This window comes from Spermophilus citellus, assembly GCF_964194105.1.
Source record: "Spermophilus citellus genome assembly, chromosome: 10".
Classification (NCBI taxonomy): domain Eukaryota; kingdom Metazoa; phylum Chordata; class Mammalia; order Rodentia; family Sciuridae; genus Spermophilus; species Spermophilus citellus.
The window spans coordinates 75319752-75337680 of NC_138197.1; the positions used below are offsets into that span (position 1 = coordinate 75319752).

General features: G+C 32.0%; 1 protein-coding gene and 1 pseudogene across 2 annotated transcripts; both read left to right on the forward strand.

The window, feature by feature from the left end:
• Positions 1-229: 229 nt before the first annotated feature.
• On the forward strand, positions 230-1165 carry LOC308658848 (olfactory receptor 6C2-like; the record flags this gene model as incomplete). The annotated part of the gene is made up of 1 exon (XM_081311764.1): positions 230-1165. The coding sequence occupies one exon, from the start codon at positions 230-232 to the stop codon at positions 1163-1165; it is 936 nt and encodes a 311-aa protein (XP_081167890.1).
• A 3423-nt stretch (positions 1166-4588) lies between these two features.
• Positions 4589-7017, forward strand: LOC308658249 (olfactory receptor 6C74-like; annotated as a pseudogene). The gene is made up of 2 exons: positions 4589-4595; positions 6105-7017. The product of its transcript is annotated as an olfactory receptor 6C74-like (transcript).
• The last annotated feature ends 10912 nt before the right edge of the window (positions 7018-17929 follow it).

The following is a 17929-nucleotide window of genomic DNA, read 5'->3' on the forward strand; positions in this document are numbered from 1 at the left end:
TAAGAGTCAAAGGATATCTTTTCTCCCAGTGAAATGACAGAACCATAGGAGTCCAAAGTAACCTTTACAGAGCATGCCCTTAATTGTAATGTAATAAATGTTAAAATGTAATAATTATTAAAACTATTTGTGAATAAGAAAAACCTGAACGGTACAGTTAAAACTAATAAATAATCCATAACAAAGTTTCTCTGTTACATGCAGATTTAATAGAAGCCAGAAATCAACAATGAGGAACAATACTGTAACAGTTTTCATTCTACTGGGACTGACAGATGACCCACAACTGCAGGTTCTGATTTTTATCTTTCTGTTTCTCACCTACGTGCTAAGCATAACTGGGAATCTGACTATCATCTCCCTTATCTTAGTGGATTCTCACCTTAAAACAGCCATGTACTATTTCCTACAAAATTTTTCTTTCTTGGAGATCTCATTCACATCTGCATGTATTCCCAGATACTTATATAACATAGCAACAGGTGACAAGATGATTACCTACAATGCCTGTGTCAGCCAAGTATTTTTTACTGACCTCTTTGGTGTAACTGAATTTTTTCTCCTGGCTGCCATGTCCTATGATCGCTATGTGGCCATCTGCAAGCCCCTGCATTATGTGACTATCATGAGTAGCAGTGTCTGCAAGAGAATTCTCTTTTGTTGTTGGGTAGCTGGTCTGTTTATTTTAATCCCCCCACTCAGCCTAGGCCTAAATCTGGAGTTTTGTGATTCTAATATCATCGATCATTTTGTTTGTGATGCATCTCCCCTCCTGAAAATATCTTGCTCAAATACTTGGTTCATGGAACAGACCATTATCATCTGTGCTGTACTGACCTTCATTATGACACTCATGTGTGTAGTTCTGTCCTACATTTACATCATCAAGACAATTTTAAGATTCCCTTCTGCCAAGCAAAAGAAAAAAGCCTTTTCTACCTGTTCTTCCCACATGATTGTGGTTTCCCTCACCTATGGAAGCTGCATCTTCATCTACATTAAACCTTCAGCAAAGGACTCAGTGGCCATAAATAAGAGGGTGACTGTCCTCACTACTTCCATCGCTCCCATGCTGAACCCCTTCATTTACACACTAAGGAACAAGCAAGTACAACAGGCCTTCAAGGACTCAGTCAAAAGAATTGTAATATTTTCCAAGAAATAAGGGAATATAAAGTTAGTATTTGGTGAATTTCCCAAATTCCCCTGGCAAGTTAACTTTTTCAAAATGCTTTCGCTTGCTTGTTCTCATCCAGTGGCATCTTCTCCACAGTTGAAGTTGATGGTAGAGTGGTGGTTACAAGAGGCTGGAGAAAGCAGAAAGGGGAAAAGTTAATTGATGAGTAGTAAGTTTCAGATAGGAGTAAGAAGTTCTGCTGTGATGCTTCCCAGAAGAGTGACTTCAGATAACAATAATGTATCATATATTTCAAAAAGCTAGAAAGAAGGATCTTGAATGTTTTAATCATAAAGAAGTGATAAATGTTTGAGAAGATAGTTTGTTTTTACCCTGGTTAGAATATTACACAATGTATACATGTATTGAATAATTATGTTGTACCCCATAAACATATATACTTTTTATGTTTTTATGTGTAAGTTTAAAAATAAATTTAAATAATAAAAACAAAAGGCTTAGTTTGCACCAAAAATTAGTGTTTTTGTCATGAAAGGGAATTATAGATCCTTCAATTTGAGAAAAACCTCTAAAATACTAAAACTTAAAAAATGTGAGATTTTTAAATTATATCAAATTTATAAAGCCAAAATTTTAAATGTGATAGGTTTTTCTCAAAAAACATGGAGATAAAAAATAAGGTAAAAAAATTGGCTATTTTGAGAAATTTAAATATTTTTGTGCTGCAAAAAATTTGCCAGATGTAGATAGTTATATTAAAACTTCTACACAAAATGTTACTAAAACACGCAAGCACACAGAGAAAAAATTAAAATGAAGAAATTAAGGAAATAAAAGCAGCCCAGTATATGGGATCTTTAAAATTTAGATAATTTTCTAAAAGGAATATGAAAAGCTATAAATAATAGTACTGCATTTTTAAGATATAAACAGCTATACAAATAAGAGTAAAAATTGTTTACCACATTTCCCCTTCAAAAAGCTCATAAGGGTCATCATCTGAAACTAATTCCCCCATTCCAATGGCATTTGAATTTAAGCTTTCCTTCTCTTTCTGTGACTTTTCCATATAATGTTTACATGTCAAAATTTTTTTCCTCATTCTTATGCCTTCGTTCTCAAAATAAAATTCACTTCTGCTGAGAAATTTTTCCTGTCCAATCCTACATGCCCCAAACGTGAAAGATCACCATGTAGAAATGTCCTGTATATTACTATAGCATTTTCTCTTCATCTCTCTGCATCTGTTAGTAGATTGTCAGTACTTAAAGCAGAAACTTTGTCAATATTGTTTCTGTCCTTGAGTATGAAAACTTTTAAATATCTTAAAAGCACACCTTTATCAACTATAAAAACAACATCAGAAGTATTTGAATTGTTATAACAGAAAATAAAAGGGAAAAAACATATTTTCAACAAGAGGAATTAAATGTATCAAAATGTTGAAACCAAAGATAAATTCATGCTATGTTGATTATAACATAAATATGCTTCCTACATTTCATTTTGCTGCTGCTTTCAATGAATATATATTCAAATGTATCACACACACATACATGTATTACTTTATGTATCATGTTATTGATTTTATTGTATGTATTTAAAGTATACATCATGATGTACATTGTAAACATTATTACAGTCAGAAAATTAATACATCATTTCAAAAAGTTTCCTTTTTGTGTATAGTAAAAGCACTGGATATCTCATAAAATTTTCAGTATAAAATACAATATTATTAATTATAGTGCTGCTGATGTAAATGTCTCTATATTTATTAATTTTGCATAACTGCAAGTTTGTACACTTTGACCTACATTGCATAGATTGGTTGAATATCAAACATTTTATTTTCCTAACAGATGCATCCAGATTCTACCCCATTGGTTCGATGTTCTCTAGTAAAAGATCAATGATCCTGAAGATTTTCAAAATTATTCACTGTTTGAAAAGTTAACCTTGAAGTAATAATATCTAAATTTATATTCTGTCATCACTCTACCAGCTGTGATATTTTGACCAACTCACCCTATTTCTTTTTTTTAATTTTTTTATTCCAATTTGTTATATGACAGTAGAATGCATTAAAATCCATATTACACATATAGAACACATTTTTTTTGCATATCTCTGGTTGTACACAAAGTATACTCACACCATTTGTGTTTTTATTCATGTACTTAGGGAAATGATGTCCATATCATTCATCTTTTTTAACACCCCCTGTTCCCTCCATTCCCCTCCCTCCCTTTTGCCCTATCCAGAGTTTGTTTAATCTTCATATGTTTCCCCTCCCAACCCTACTATGAATCAGCTTTATTACATCAGAGAAAATTTTTGGTATTTGGTTTTGTGGGATTGGCTAACTTCACTTAGCATTATATTTTCCAACTCCATCCATTTACCTCAAATGCTATAATTTTATTATATTTTAATGTTGAGTAATATTCATTGTGTATATATACCACAATTTTTTTATCCATTCATCTACTGACGGGCATCTAAGGTGGTTCCACAGTTTAGTGTGAATTGTGCTGCAATAAACATTGATATAGCTGTGTCCTTGTAGTATGCTGTTTCAATGTCCTTTGTGTATAGAACAAGAAGTGGGATAGCTGGGTCAAATGGTGGTTCCATTCGCACTTTTCCAAGTTCCATTCACACTTTTTCCAATCTTCATACTGCTTTCCATATTGGCTTCACCATTTTGCAGTCCCATCAGCAATGTATGAGTGTGCCTTTTTTTCCCACATCCTTGCCAACTCCTTATTATTATTTGTATTCTTAATAGCTGCCATTCTGACTGGACTGAGATGGAATCTGAGAGTAGTTTTGATTTGCATTTCTCTAATAGCTAGAGATGTTGAACATTTTTTTTATATATTTGTTTATTGATTGTATATCACCTTCTGAGAAGTGTATTCAGTTCCTTGGCCCATTTATTGATTGTGTTATATGTTAAATCATTTTTCTATTCAAGCACTTACTTCATTTTTAAAACACAGCTTTATTAGTACATCAAAATACTATAGTGTACACTTTAAATATACATGGTAAAAATAATAAATTCACCATTATTAATATGTAATTTACATACAATACAGTTGAAGTTTAAATTATGAATTCTACAATTAAAATACAAAATAAATTATTTTTGGTATATTTACAAAGTTGTGCATACCTCATCATAATCTAACTTTGGGACATTTTTATCACCCCAAAAGGAAGCTTGTACCCTTCAGCCATCACTTTTCATCATTTCTCTGCACACTTTTTTCTCAGCCTGACATAACCAATATACTTTCTTCTATTGTTGGTCAAAAAACAGAGTTTCAGTTAGACAGGATAAAGATGTTTTTGAGATATGTTGTACATGAGGGTGACTATGCTTAATAATATATCAAATATTACAAACAGATAAAATAAGTTCAAGTTTCTAAGCACAAAAACATGAGAGGTGATGGATCTGCTAATTAGTATAATAGGATCATTTCACATTGTACACTTATATCAAAACATATTGTATTCCATAACTGCATACAATTATGGTTTGTAAAATAGATAATAATAATGAAAAAGATATATATTTTATGTGAGCTTCAAATATTCTTATACTTATTTATATTATAACATAAATTTGCTTAACTCAATAATATTTCCATGCAGTAAATTCTATTATATTTCTATTCTTGGAGAAATTATAAAGTTAATTTTATAAAAAAATGAATTTCAAGTTGTGAGGATCTTTCAGTGCATTTGAAGCCACAGAAGTTCTAGGGTACTAAATTTTAACATAATTTTAAATAATAAAATATGTTAGTGAACAAAAAGTAATTGACATTTCTGCTTTTAGAATGCTCACATATTTCATCATATTTGATTAAATTATTTATTTTGACTGAAGAATTTTTATGGTATGTGTAATAAGAATAACATTCTGAAAAAATAAAACTGATTAATATTCTTAAATCTTTATGTATAATTTATAACAAATTGATAAAGCAGAAAAAGAAACAGATTTTTAATTACCTTCCATACTAAGAATTAATTAAAAGAAACTGAAATAGGTGTTGCATTTAATGAGATTATTAAAGTTATCCTATGAGTCTCTTAATGATCTGAATGCTTTCTCTTGTCTCTAAAGGCCATGATGCCATTGTTACTATGATAGGTTTGATTGTTTTTCCTCAAGTTCATTACACAATGATTCATTAGTGGTTTTTAAAACTGGGTCACCAAGGAATTTTTGTGTATTAACTTTGTTCTTTGTTACAGATTTGACAAATAAAATAAATATCTAGCTTCAAATTAGAAAACACAAAGTGATGAATTTTATTCAGTTAAACTTCAAAGGACTAGTGAAATGACATACCAAAACTTGTGTATTATCAAGAAAGAAAAACTACTTTTTAGTCTTTAACTTCATTTTTGTTTTGGGGGCGGGAATACTGGGGATTGAACTCAGGGGCACTCAACCACTGAGCCACATCCCCTATTTTGTATTTGATTTAGAGACAGGGTCTCATTGAATTGCTTAGCACCTCACCTTTGCTGAGACTGGCTTTGAACTTGTGATCCTTCTGTCTCAGTCTCCCAAACTGCTGGGATTAAAGGAGTGCACCATCCTACCTGGCCTTTAACTTCCTTTAATTTTCCTCTAATTTATTCATAAAACAGGATAAACAATTACTACCCTAATATAGATTATTCTCCAGTAGAATTGCAAATTAATATATAAGTTATTTGACTAGATAGTCTGAAAAAAAAGGAGTACTTCTTCTTGCTTGCAAAATCATTTTTAAAGCATAACTGAGCAGCATTGCATAGCTTTATTTGTACATTGTTTTGTTAATGTTAGCTCAACCCTAGTTACCACTGTTTTTTTTTTTTTTTTTTTTTTTTTTTGGAAGAGATGAGGATGATGATGATGATGATTGTTTTTGCATTCAGACTTGGTGAAAGTAAGAGCACCACACAAGACTGACAGTGTTCATCCTGGTAGGTTTGACTGATGACCCAGAATTGAAAGTTGTGTTATTTGTCTTCCTGCTTCTTACCTAGTTGCTGAGCATCACTGGTAATCTGACCATCATCACACTTACCCTGGTAGATACGGACCTGAAGACCCTCATGTACTTTTTCCTTCATAATTTCTCTCAGAAATTTCCTGTATTACTAAATTGCTGGTTATTGTGGCAACTGGGGACAAGACCATTTCCTATGCCAGTTGTGCTACCTAAGTGTTTTTTGCCTTCCTACTTGGAATATCAGAATTTTACTTGTTGGCAGCTATGTCCTATGACCACTATGTGGCCATCTGTAAGCCCCTTCATTACATGACCATCATGAACAGCAAAATCTGCATTCAGCTGGTCCTCAGTTGTTGGCTTGCTGGCTTGTCATCTTCCCACCACTCATCTTAGGTCTAAATATTGACTTCTGTGCCTCCAACGTTGTTGATCATTTCTACTGTGACACTACACCCCTCATGCAGATCTCCTGCACAGACACACGGCTCCTGGAGATGATGGGGTTCATCTCAGCTTTGGTGACACTCTTGGTCACATTAGTCATGGTGATAATATCCTACACCTATATCGCCCTGACCATTCTAAGAATCCCTTCAACTAGTCAGAGGAAAAAGGCTTTTCCACATGTTCTTCTCACATGATCGTGATATCCCTTTCCTATGGCAGCTGCATCTTCATGAATCTAAAACCTCCAATCAAACAAAGAAGATATTTTTCCAAGAGAATCCCTGTCCTCAATATCTCAGTAGCTCCACTTTTGAACCCTTTGATCTATGCCTTATGGAATAAACAGGTGAAAAAGCCTTTGTTAATCTGATACATAGGATTGTCTCTTTCTCAAAGAAATGAATATTCTACTTCCTTATACAAAGTATATGAAAGAAGGAGGCCCAGGTATTATCAACAGCTTCCAGGAGATAGTTTCCTCCTTTTCTTTTTATTGCACATTTAAATTTATGTCTTCTGAAAAATATTTCTCTCAAAACATTGGCCTGAAATGCCAATTTTCCTTTTAATCTCCATTAAAGCTGCCTTTATTTTTAACTTATTTTCCCCCTTCTCTTAGTTTTCTTTATATGGACATATGAAAATGTTGAGCTTCCAATTTCTATATGTCTCTGTCATCCCTTAAGAATTTCAATTAGGTAAGACTATAAAAGTTTGTTCCGTTTCAAGTTGCATTTGATATGTGACCAATAAAATCAATTTAGAATTGATATTTATTTTTATGCTTCCAATTAACTGATGTATATTGTATTTACGTAAATTAAAAGAAAATTGTAGCAGAACTCTTCATGTTTACATTTGAGCACAATTTACCTTTGAAGTGTATATTTAAATGTTTTATGTGTGTATTTGTGTATGTGCATTCACATATATCTGTTTATATGCATATGCTCTAAAATAACAAATCACTTAATTTTTAGATGAAAGAGATTACATTTCTAAATGAATTATATCATGATTAAAAGAAAATGTGATAATCTCAATAGTATGTTTTGAAAATTAATAATGAAACATATTATTTGATGTTTTCAAACTCCCCAAACTTCCTCTGATTAACTTGGGATATTCCTAAAGCAAATTTTAAGTGATTTGTGAATCGCTGTGAAGTAAGAAAAATACTAATTCTGTTTTGTTTTCAGATATTATTTGTCTGACCTATATGTCAGATCTACATGTAAAGCAACACTGTTCAAGTTAAATGGTTAGCTGTCATTTATTCTGAAATACTTCATATATTAGTTTTTCTGAGACCTCTCAAAATATCAATTTTCTTAAGTACCTGCTTCCTCATTTCAAGTCAGAGTTATCATTCAGTTCCCTGTGCTACTTCAGTCATAACTCAACGGCACCTATCCCAGAAAAGCCATTCTAATTTTCCAGTAATTTACCCATTAAATTAACTATTTGAATTAACTTTTTTCCAAAATAGATTCTTATAGTTATACACTTCCATTCTGAGTTTGCATACAGCCATGTATTGTGTATTCATAAAATTAATCTTTCTGAATAGGAATAAATACTTAAAAGTGAAAGACTTTTATTTATTATTCAAAAGAAAACTGTCGGAATGTTCAATATTTTTTAAAAAAATATTTTAGCTATCAATGGACCTTTATTTTATTTATCGATATGTGGTACTGAGAATTGAACCAAGTACCTCACACTTGCTGGGCAAGCACTCTGCCACTGAGCCACAGAATGTTCATTATTATCTCAAAATAAATAAATATCTCAAAATTTGGGTCAGTTAAATAATAACACAAAATCCTTTATCCCCTAAATAAATAATTTTATTTATGCATTTTTTTCATTTTTTAAATTTGTTTTAATTAGTTACACATGTACATTTTAATGGAAATATTTCTTCATTAATTTTACTAAGACGACAAGTAATTTAACATTATGTTGGTACTAGTCTATGATTAGACTTTTTAAAAGGTCAATATAATTTACACATAAAATAAGTTCTTAAGCAGAATTTTGAAGTCTTTTTCTGAATAAGTGAAAATATATTGTTTTCTAAATTTTATATTATTTATTCTAACTGCTCTCTTTCCCCAAACATGTCATAATCCTCACATTCAGATATTCTTAAAAATTTATATTCATTTTCTTAAGATAGTCATAACAAAATTTTTAGTAACAGATTCTCTTTTACAAACTTATTTGTTGAGTTATTTTACATTCAATTTACAGTATTATTTATTCAAAACTGAATTGGGATTTCTATTGTGGTCAAAGTACTTGAGATATTATGGTTTTTGATTCAGAGTGATATCTCAGAAAATGAATTTGTAGATGTTCCCTGTACTTATATTTTTTTTCAAAGAGTTGAAGAATTGGATATTAATTCTTCCTTGAGTTTTTGTCAAATTCATCATCAAAATCATTATATCCTGGGCTTTTCTTTTTTTAGGGAAGTTTTGACTACTACTTCCATCTATTTGTTATTAGTTTGTTCAGGCTATTCTTGATTCAGCCTTGTTAGGGTCCATATTTCTAGGAATCTGTCCAGTTCCTCTAAGTTATTCCATTTTTGTGACATATAATTTTTTTCATAACAGTTCATTATGATTTTTAAATTTTTTTATATTTATTATGAAATATTTAGGTAAGTGTAAACACATATATCTCCTCAAATATTTTTCATGTATTTATGATGAAAACATTCAATAACCTTTCTTTCAGATTTTTGAAATATACAGTGCATTGCTGTCATCTGTATTCACCCTACTGTGCAATAGCAAAGAACTTCTTACTTCTATCTAAATGTGTTCATTCCCAATGATAAACCAGTCCTCATCCCTCCTTCTTCCTTATTCTTCCCAGTTCTGTTAACTATCATTTTACTCTGGTTTTCATGTAATAAACGTTTTTAGATTCCATAATATTGATATCACATAGTACTTGTCTTTCTGTGCCTAGCTTTTTCCACTTAACAAAATGATCTCCTATTCTATTCATGCTTTTTCAAATGACAAGATTTTATTCCCCTGCCCCTGAGGTTGAATAGTATTCTAGTGTGTGACTATACCACATTATCTTTATTGTTCATCATTTGATGAACACCTAGGTTGTTTTCATTTGTTGGCTAATGTGAATAGTCTCCAATAAACATAGGAGTACAGATGTTCCTTTGACCTACTGATTTCATTTCCACTGAACATGTGCCCATCAGTGGGATTGCTGGAGCATATGACATTTCTATTTCTAGTTTTAGAGAATCTTGTATACTGTTTTCCAAGTGGTCCTAATTCATATTTACATCAACATGTACAAAGGTTCTGTTCTCTCCACATCTTCAGTAACACTTGGTGTCTTTTGTCTTTTTGATGATAGTAAGGTAATATTGTGGTTTTGATTTGCAATTCCGTGATAACTTGTCATGTTGAGGATTTTCTTATATTTGTGTTGGACATTTGTTTGTTTTCTTTTCATGAATATATATTTAGGTTAATTTCACATATTTAAAATCAGGTTTTTATGCTAGTTTTTATTTTAAATATTTTTTTTTCATTTTTTGACATTGAGTTCTTTAAATTCCTTATATAATTGAATATTAATCCCTTGTCACATGTAGGCTTTACAACAATCTCCCATTAAAGAAAAGTAAAGGATAAGATAGATGGTTTAGCTGCTCTGTTTCACCAAACATTGAAAAAAAATAATTAATACTAATTATTCTTAATTTTTTCAAAAAAAAAGAGAAAAAATTCTTACAAATTTATTCTATGCGGCCACTATTATTCTAATACCTAAGCCAGACAAGAATGTACACACACACACACACACACACACACACACACACAGGGAGAGAGAGAGAGAGAGAGAGAGAGAACACACAGAGAAATCTATATGCTAATGTCCTTGATAGATATAGATTCAAAATTATTGACCAAATACTAAAAACCTGAATACAATTAAATTAAAAAATTATTCATCAGGCTGAGCTTGTGACTCAGTGGTAGAATGCTTGCCTAGCATGTGTGAGGCACTGGGTTTGATCCTCAGCACCACATAAAAAAATGAATAAATAAAATAAAGGTATTGTGTCTATCTACAACTAAAAATATATTTTAAAAAATTATTTAGCATAATCAAATGTTATTTGTCCTAAAGGTGCAAGGATTGTTCAACATGTGAATTAATAAATAATAATAATAAATTAATAACTATGTCATCATATTGAAGGACAAAAAATATAATTATTTCTATATATACAGAAGAGTCATTTGATGAAATTTATTATCCCTTTATGATGAAAACTCTGAACAAATAAGGTTTTGAAGGAAAGTAACCCCAACATAATAAAGGCTGTGTATAACAAGTCATAAGCTAACACCATAGTGTATGAAGAAAAGTTGAAAGCTTTCTAAGATCTGGAACAAAATGATGATGCCTTTTTCCCCAATTTTATTCAACATAATACACAAAGTTGGAGCCAGAGAATTCTGCAATAAAAGAAGTAAAGTGCATCCAAAGTAAGAAAGAGGAAGACAAATTGTCTATGTTGGCAGGTTACATGATCTTCCTAAAGATTCCACCAAGAAACAACTAGAATTAATAAGTGAATTCAGCAAAATTGCCCAATAGAAATCAATATATAATACAGTTATACTTCTCTAGGTCATTGGTGAATTATCTAAAACCAAGAGAGGATTTTCCTTTGCAATAGTTAGAAAAATATAAAATATATAAGAATAATCTCACAATAAAAACTACAAACATTAATGAAAGAATCAAAGATGAAAGACAAAATTAAGAAGACATTCCATGCTTTTGAATTAGATGAATCAAAAGTTAAGATGTTCATATTACCCAATGTGATCTACAGAGCCAATGCAATTTTTATCAAAATATCAGAATTAGAAAAAAATCCTAAAACTAACATTAAACCACAGAAGACCCTAAATAACCCAAACACTCTTGAGCAAAAGGAAAAACTCAGGAGACATTACATTACCTGACTTCAAAGTATACTGCAAAGGTATAGTAATCAAAAGAGCATGGTATTGGGATAAAAACAGATGCATAGACCAGTGGAACAGAATAGAAAGCCCAGTAAAGTAACCCACACATCTACAGCCACTGATTTATGACAAAGATGCTAAGAACATGCATTGGAGAAAAGATACCCTTTTCAAGAAACAATGCTGGTAAAATTCAATATACAAATGCTGAGGAATAAAGCTAAATTCCCATCTCTTATCAATCCTAAAAACTAAGTCAAAGAGAAAGAAAGACTTAAATGTGAAACATGAAATTAGAAAACAACTAGAAGAAAATATACGGGAAATCTTTAAGTCATTGGAATGGGCAAGGATCTTTGGACAAGACACCAATAGTATAGGATACAAAAGCAAAAGCAAATTAATGGAATTATATTAAACAAAAAGCTATTCAACATAGGAAACAGTTAATATGGTGAATTTCTTATTATCTTTGATAATTTATCAAAGGGTTTTTACCTGTTAATCAAATAAATACAAGCACAATAAAAATGATCAACACATTTAAAGAAGCTAAAATAAAGTGGTTTTTTTGTTATTCTTTTTTAGTAAAAGCACATGGACACAATCTCATAAACAGATTCAAATCACATTCAAACTAGGAGGAAATATTTGCAACATTTCAAAGATGCAAAGATGATATTAATGATATATAAATAACTCTTAAAAGGTGTAAGAAAATAAAATCTTGGTAGAGAAAATTAACGAAAGATGTATATAAACAATTCACAATTATATAGGAAATGGCTGTTTGACTTGTGAAATGATATTCAATCACACATATAATTAGAGAAAGGCAAAGTAAAATAATTTTCTGTTACCATGTCCAACCTGTAAGATTGCCAATACTTTATAATGATAAAAACCTATTCTGATGTTAAGTTTATTGAGAAACAAGAACACTAATAATAGACTGTTAATTGGAGTGGAAACACTGTGTGTAGAAAATGATTTAACATTGCTAACTGAAAGTGAATGGAATTTACTTTTGACTCAGAAATCCCAATTTTAGGAATTTATACTAAAGGTTTAACATTATGACCTCCAATATTATATAATTTCTTTTTTATTACAAAAATTATAAAAATGCATGTGCATGATTATATTCATTGGTGCACTCTAATTGACAATATTGGAAACAAACTATTAGCTAAAAATAAGAGCAATTAAATATATTATGACAGATCTTTATAAAGAAGGACGATACAGCCATAACAATTTTTAAATATCTCCAAGAGAAGACGTGGTGTGTTTGACAGGATATTGTTATTTAGTGAATAAAACAAAAGGAAACAAGGTATCTGTAGTATATAAAATTTAGCTTGAAGTTAGTTGGTTTACAGAGGCTATATTTTTTTCATTTTATATTCTCAGTTTTCACATCAACTTAAAAATATTTTTCTTTCTCTCTGTTTCTAAATCCTAAACTATGTATCTGGGAATGGGTGAGTACTAGGCAATGAACAAGGAGAGCAACATACACAGAATTCCTGGAAGCAAAGTTAGAACATATAAAAGGGTGTGTGTGTGTGTGTGTGTGTGTGTGTGTGTGTGTGTAAGTGTGTGTGTGTGTGTGTGTGTGTGTGTGTGTGTGTGTGTAGAAAATACTTCTGTAATTCAAAAATTGGCAATCCCTTAGGAAATGGTTTTTTGGGATCTCAATTACCTTGAGAGTTCTTTGTTCTTGTTAGATGTTTTCCTGTAAGAAGACATAAATCCTTCACAGTATTGAGAGATGGTTAATTTTCATATTTCATTGCATATCACATTTAGCAAGGGTCAGATAAGTGGGTTATAGCAAATTTTAGGAAAGAAGGTAATTTGATAAATTTCCTGAAAACATGTAGTACATGAATCAAAAATATTCTTTCTAAAATAACGTTTAAATCAATCATATGTTTCATGTAGATTTAAGTGCATAGGGAGAAAAACTGATTATCAGTGTTCTCTGCTCACCAAGATGCTGAGTTAAGTATGGAACTATAATTGTATACAATAATCTGTATTAAACTATTAAACAGTTAGTGTTTTAACTACTAACTATACTTTAACTTGTAAATATTGGTGAAATATCATAGATAAGATAAATAATGATTTAAAACTGACAAGCCTTTTAAATTTTAATTTTTATGTGGTATTCACTATTGTCAACAAAACTGCGTATAATTGCATTTATTGGTCTGTGTTCACATGAACTTATATTATTTTCCCTCATAGCATATGTTGTAAAGGTACATTGTATGTGTGATTGTTGAATCAGGACAAATCAACAATTTAATATGAGGAAATTCTAGTTTATTATATAATTGAACATTTATATCAGTGTTCTCATTGGGATCATTGTATAAATGAGATAATTTTGTAATATATAATTTCACAATCATCTGATTGTGATAGGAACTCTGGACATGGATCACTGCTCTTTCCAATGATTTATACTTTTCTCAAGATGATTAAATAAGGGAACTCTAAATACTCTTTTTAACCAAATTATTTTGGAGCCATTGCTTTTCTTTGGCTTTTAACCTGTTTCATCTGCCTAACATAACTTGTCTCATCTTTTCATCTCATTCTAAGGCCCATATAGGTAAAAAAGTGGATGTGTAACCGATGTGAATCTGCACTATGTATATAGGGTAAAAATGGGAGTTCATAATCCGCTTGAATCAAATGTATGAAATATGATATGTCAAGAACTTTGTAATGTTTTGAACAACTAATAAAAAAAGAAAAAAAATCAGTATTTCAGGGGGCTGGGGATATAACTTAGTTGGTAGAGTACTTGCCTTGCATGCACAAGACCCTGGGTTCAATCCCCAGCATCGCCAAAAAAAAAAAAAAAAATCAGTATTTCATAGGCCATTCTTACTCAAGTTCACAGTAGTAGAAAAACATATCTAACATAATGCATACAAAAAAAGATGATAATGAAAAGATTTGAAGGCATAAGTCAGGCAGGTTTGATTTTACTTTATTTATTTATTTATTAAATATTTATTTTTTAGTTGTAGTTGGACACAATACCTTTATTTTATTTATTTATTTTTATGTGGTACTGAGGATGGAACCCAGGGTCTCTTACATGCTAGGTCAGCACTCTACTGCTAAGCCCCAACCCCAGTCCTGATTTTACCATATTTAAAATGTTCTTTTTTTTTATTGGTTGTTCACAACATTACAAAGCTCTTGACATATCATACTTCATACATTAGATTGAAGTGGGTCATGAACCCCCAATTTTACCCCAAATGCAGACCGCAGAATCACGTCGGTTACACATCCACAATTTTACACAATGCCCCATTAGCAACTGCCATACTCTGCCACCCCTCCTATCCCCCACTATCCCCCCTCCCCACCCCTCCCAACTTCTCTCTCTACCCCATCTACTGTAATTCATTTCTCTCCTTGTTTATTTTCCCATTCCCCTCACAACCTCTTATATGTAATTTTGTATAGCAATGAGGGTCTCCCTTCATTTCCATGCAATTTCCCTTTTCTCTCCCTTTCCCTCCCATCTCATGTCTCTGTTTAATATTAATCTTTTCTTCCTACTCTTCCTCCCTGCTCTGTTCATAGTTGCTCTCATTATATCAAAGAAGACATTTGGTATTTGTTTTTTAGGGATTGGCTAGCTTCACTAAGCATAATCTGCTCTAGTGCCATCCGTTTCCCTGCAAATTCTATGATTTTGTCATTTTTTAAGGACCTGAACAGACACTTCTCAGAGGAGGATATACAATCAATCAAGTACATGAAAAAATGCTCTCCATCTCTAGCAGTCAGAGAAATGCAAATCAAAACCACCCTAAGATACCATCTCACTCCAGTAAGATTGGCAGCCACTATGAAGTCAAACAACAAGAAGTGCTGGCGAGGATGTGGAGAAAAGGGTACACTTGTACATTGCTGGTGGGACTGCAAATTGGTGCGGCCAATTTGGAAAGCAGTTTGGAGATTCCTGGGAAAGCTGGGAAAGGAACCACCATTTGACCCTGCTATTGCCCTTCTCGGACTATTCCCTGAAGACCTTAAAAGAGCATGCTACAGGGATACTGCCACATCGATGTTCATAGCAGCACAATTCACAATAGCTAGACTGTGGAACCAACCCAGATGCCCTTCAATAGATGAATGGATAAAAAAATGTGGCATCTATACACAATGGAGTACTATGCAGCATTAAAATGTTCTTATATTGAAATATTTCAAGGGCTGGGATATAGCTCAGTTGGTGGAGTGCTTACATGCACAAGGTCCTGGTTCAATCTCCAGCAAGTTACAAAAATAATCTTAAAATATTGACCTATGTTAAATCCAAATACTTTTTGCCCCACCCCCAGATTGAACCCAGGACCTCTGCTCTACCACTGACAGGCACCCCCACTGCCATATATTCTTGGGCACATGTGAAGGAGGTGATAAGAGTTATGAATATGTACATCTCCAAGCAAACTATGTTTTCACCCCCTGACTAACATGTGTGCAGTATAATAAACCAAATGTTTTTTTTCACTTCTTTATAATTTTATTCCATATGAATGTTTAACAAATAAAACTCACTGTGCTTTTAAATTTTATATGAATGTTATCATACCATCTTTCCATGAATATTGAGATTTATCTATGTTGGCACATTTAGATCAAGTTCGTTTTTTTTTTTTTTTTTTTTTTTTTTGGTGATGCTGAGGATCAACTCAAACTCCTTTTAAATGGCAAGCGATTGCTGTACTGCTGAGCCCAGCCCCAGCCCAAATTGATTTATCTTGATTATTGTAAAAATTTTTTATGAGTATGCCACAATTTATCCACTTTACTGTTAGTAGATATTTAGATGGTTCCTAAGTATTCACTGTTGCAAATGGTGTTAGAATTGATAGTCTTGTAGCTGCTTTCTTGGGCACACATGTGTGAGAGTTGCTAAGAATTATGAACATGCACATACAGTGCTGTCCAAAGTGGCTGATTCAACCTACGGTCCTGCCAGCAGCTCATGAATTTCTTCTGTTCCACATCTACGCCAGTGTTTGATGACATCGTCAGACTTTCTGGTAGAATGAAATGCTAGTTCAGTTTTGTTATCATTGGCCTTTCTCTGATTATGAGTGAATCTGAGCATTTTAATTTTGTGTTAATTGAATTTCTTTTTCTGCAACTCGCCTGCTCATATCATTTGTCCAATTTGCTTTTCTGTCATCTTTATTCTACAGAGAATTTTCCTTTGTAGATTTTGTGAGGTAGGTGTCTAATTTAAATTCCCGTATAATTAATAATTTTTTTTTCTGGCACTGATTATTGACAAGTTTCTCCTTTCCCTGCTGATTTTAATGTTGTATACAGGTTTCATGTATGAAAGGTCCTATTTTGCAACACTTTATTTAGTGCTGTTGATCTATTTCCCTGCATTAATGCCACAGCCATATTTTCATAGTTTTCTAATAAGTGGTCTTTTTGGTACAGACAACATTTTTTCCTTTTTCTTTTTCTTCAAAATTATCTTTTTATATCAAATTTAGAATCCACTTACCAAAACTCTACAGATATTTTGGCTGGAAGTTTGAATTCAGAGATTAATTGGGAGAATAAGGTACATTTTTATAATATTGGATCTTCCAGTGAACAAGGTATATTTCTGCATTTATGTGGTCTCCTTTCATTTCTTCCTGTTAGTGTCAGAATTTTTTTTCTAAAACATTTATGACATGTTTTGTTAGATTTACTCCTAAGAATTTTAAGGATTTATTCATATGTTTTTGAGATGGAGTCTCATTATATTTCCCAGGCTGGTCTCAAACTCCTGGACTCAAGTGATCCTCCTATATCAGCCTCCCAAATGCTGGGGCTACAGGCCTGTGCCATCATGCCTAGCTACGGATTTCAATACTGCTATATTGGTGTGTATACAGAAATGCAACTCAGCTGGGCATGGTGGTACACACCTGTAATTACAGCAACTCAGGAGGCTGAGGAAGGAGGATCACAAGTTTGAGCCAGCCTCAGCAAGTTATCAGGATCTTGTCTCAAAATAAAAAAATAAAATAAAAAGGGCTGGGAATGTTGCTCAGTGGTAAAGTGCCTCTGGGTTCAATCCCAGTACCAAAAAAAAAAAAAAAAAGAAAAGAAAAAGAAAAAATGCAGCTCAGTTTTGAAAAACTCTATTATTGATTCTAATAATTCATTGATTTTATGGATTTTCTATGATAATTTTAGTAATTGGTCATTGTTAGTTTATTTTCTGTCTTTCT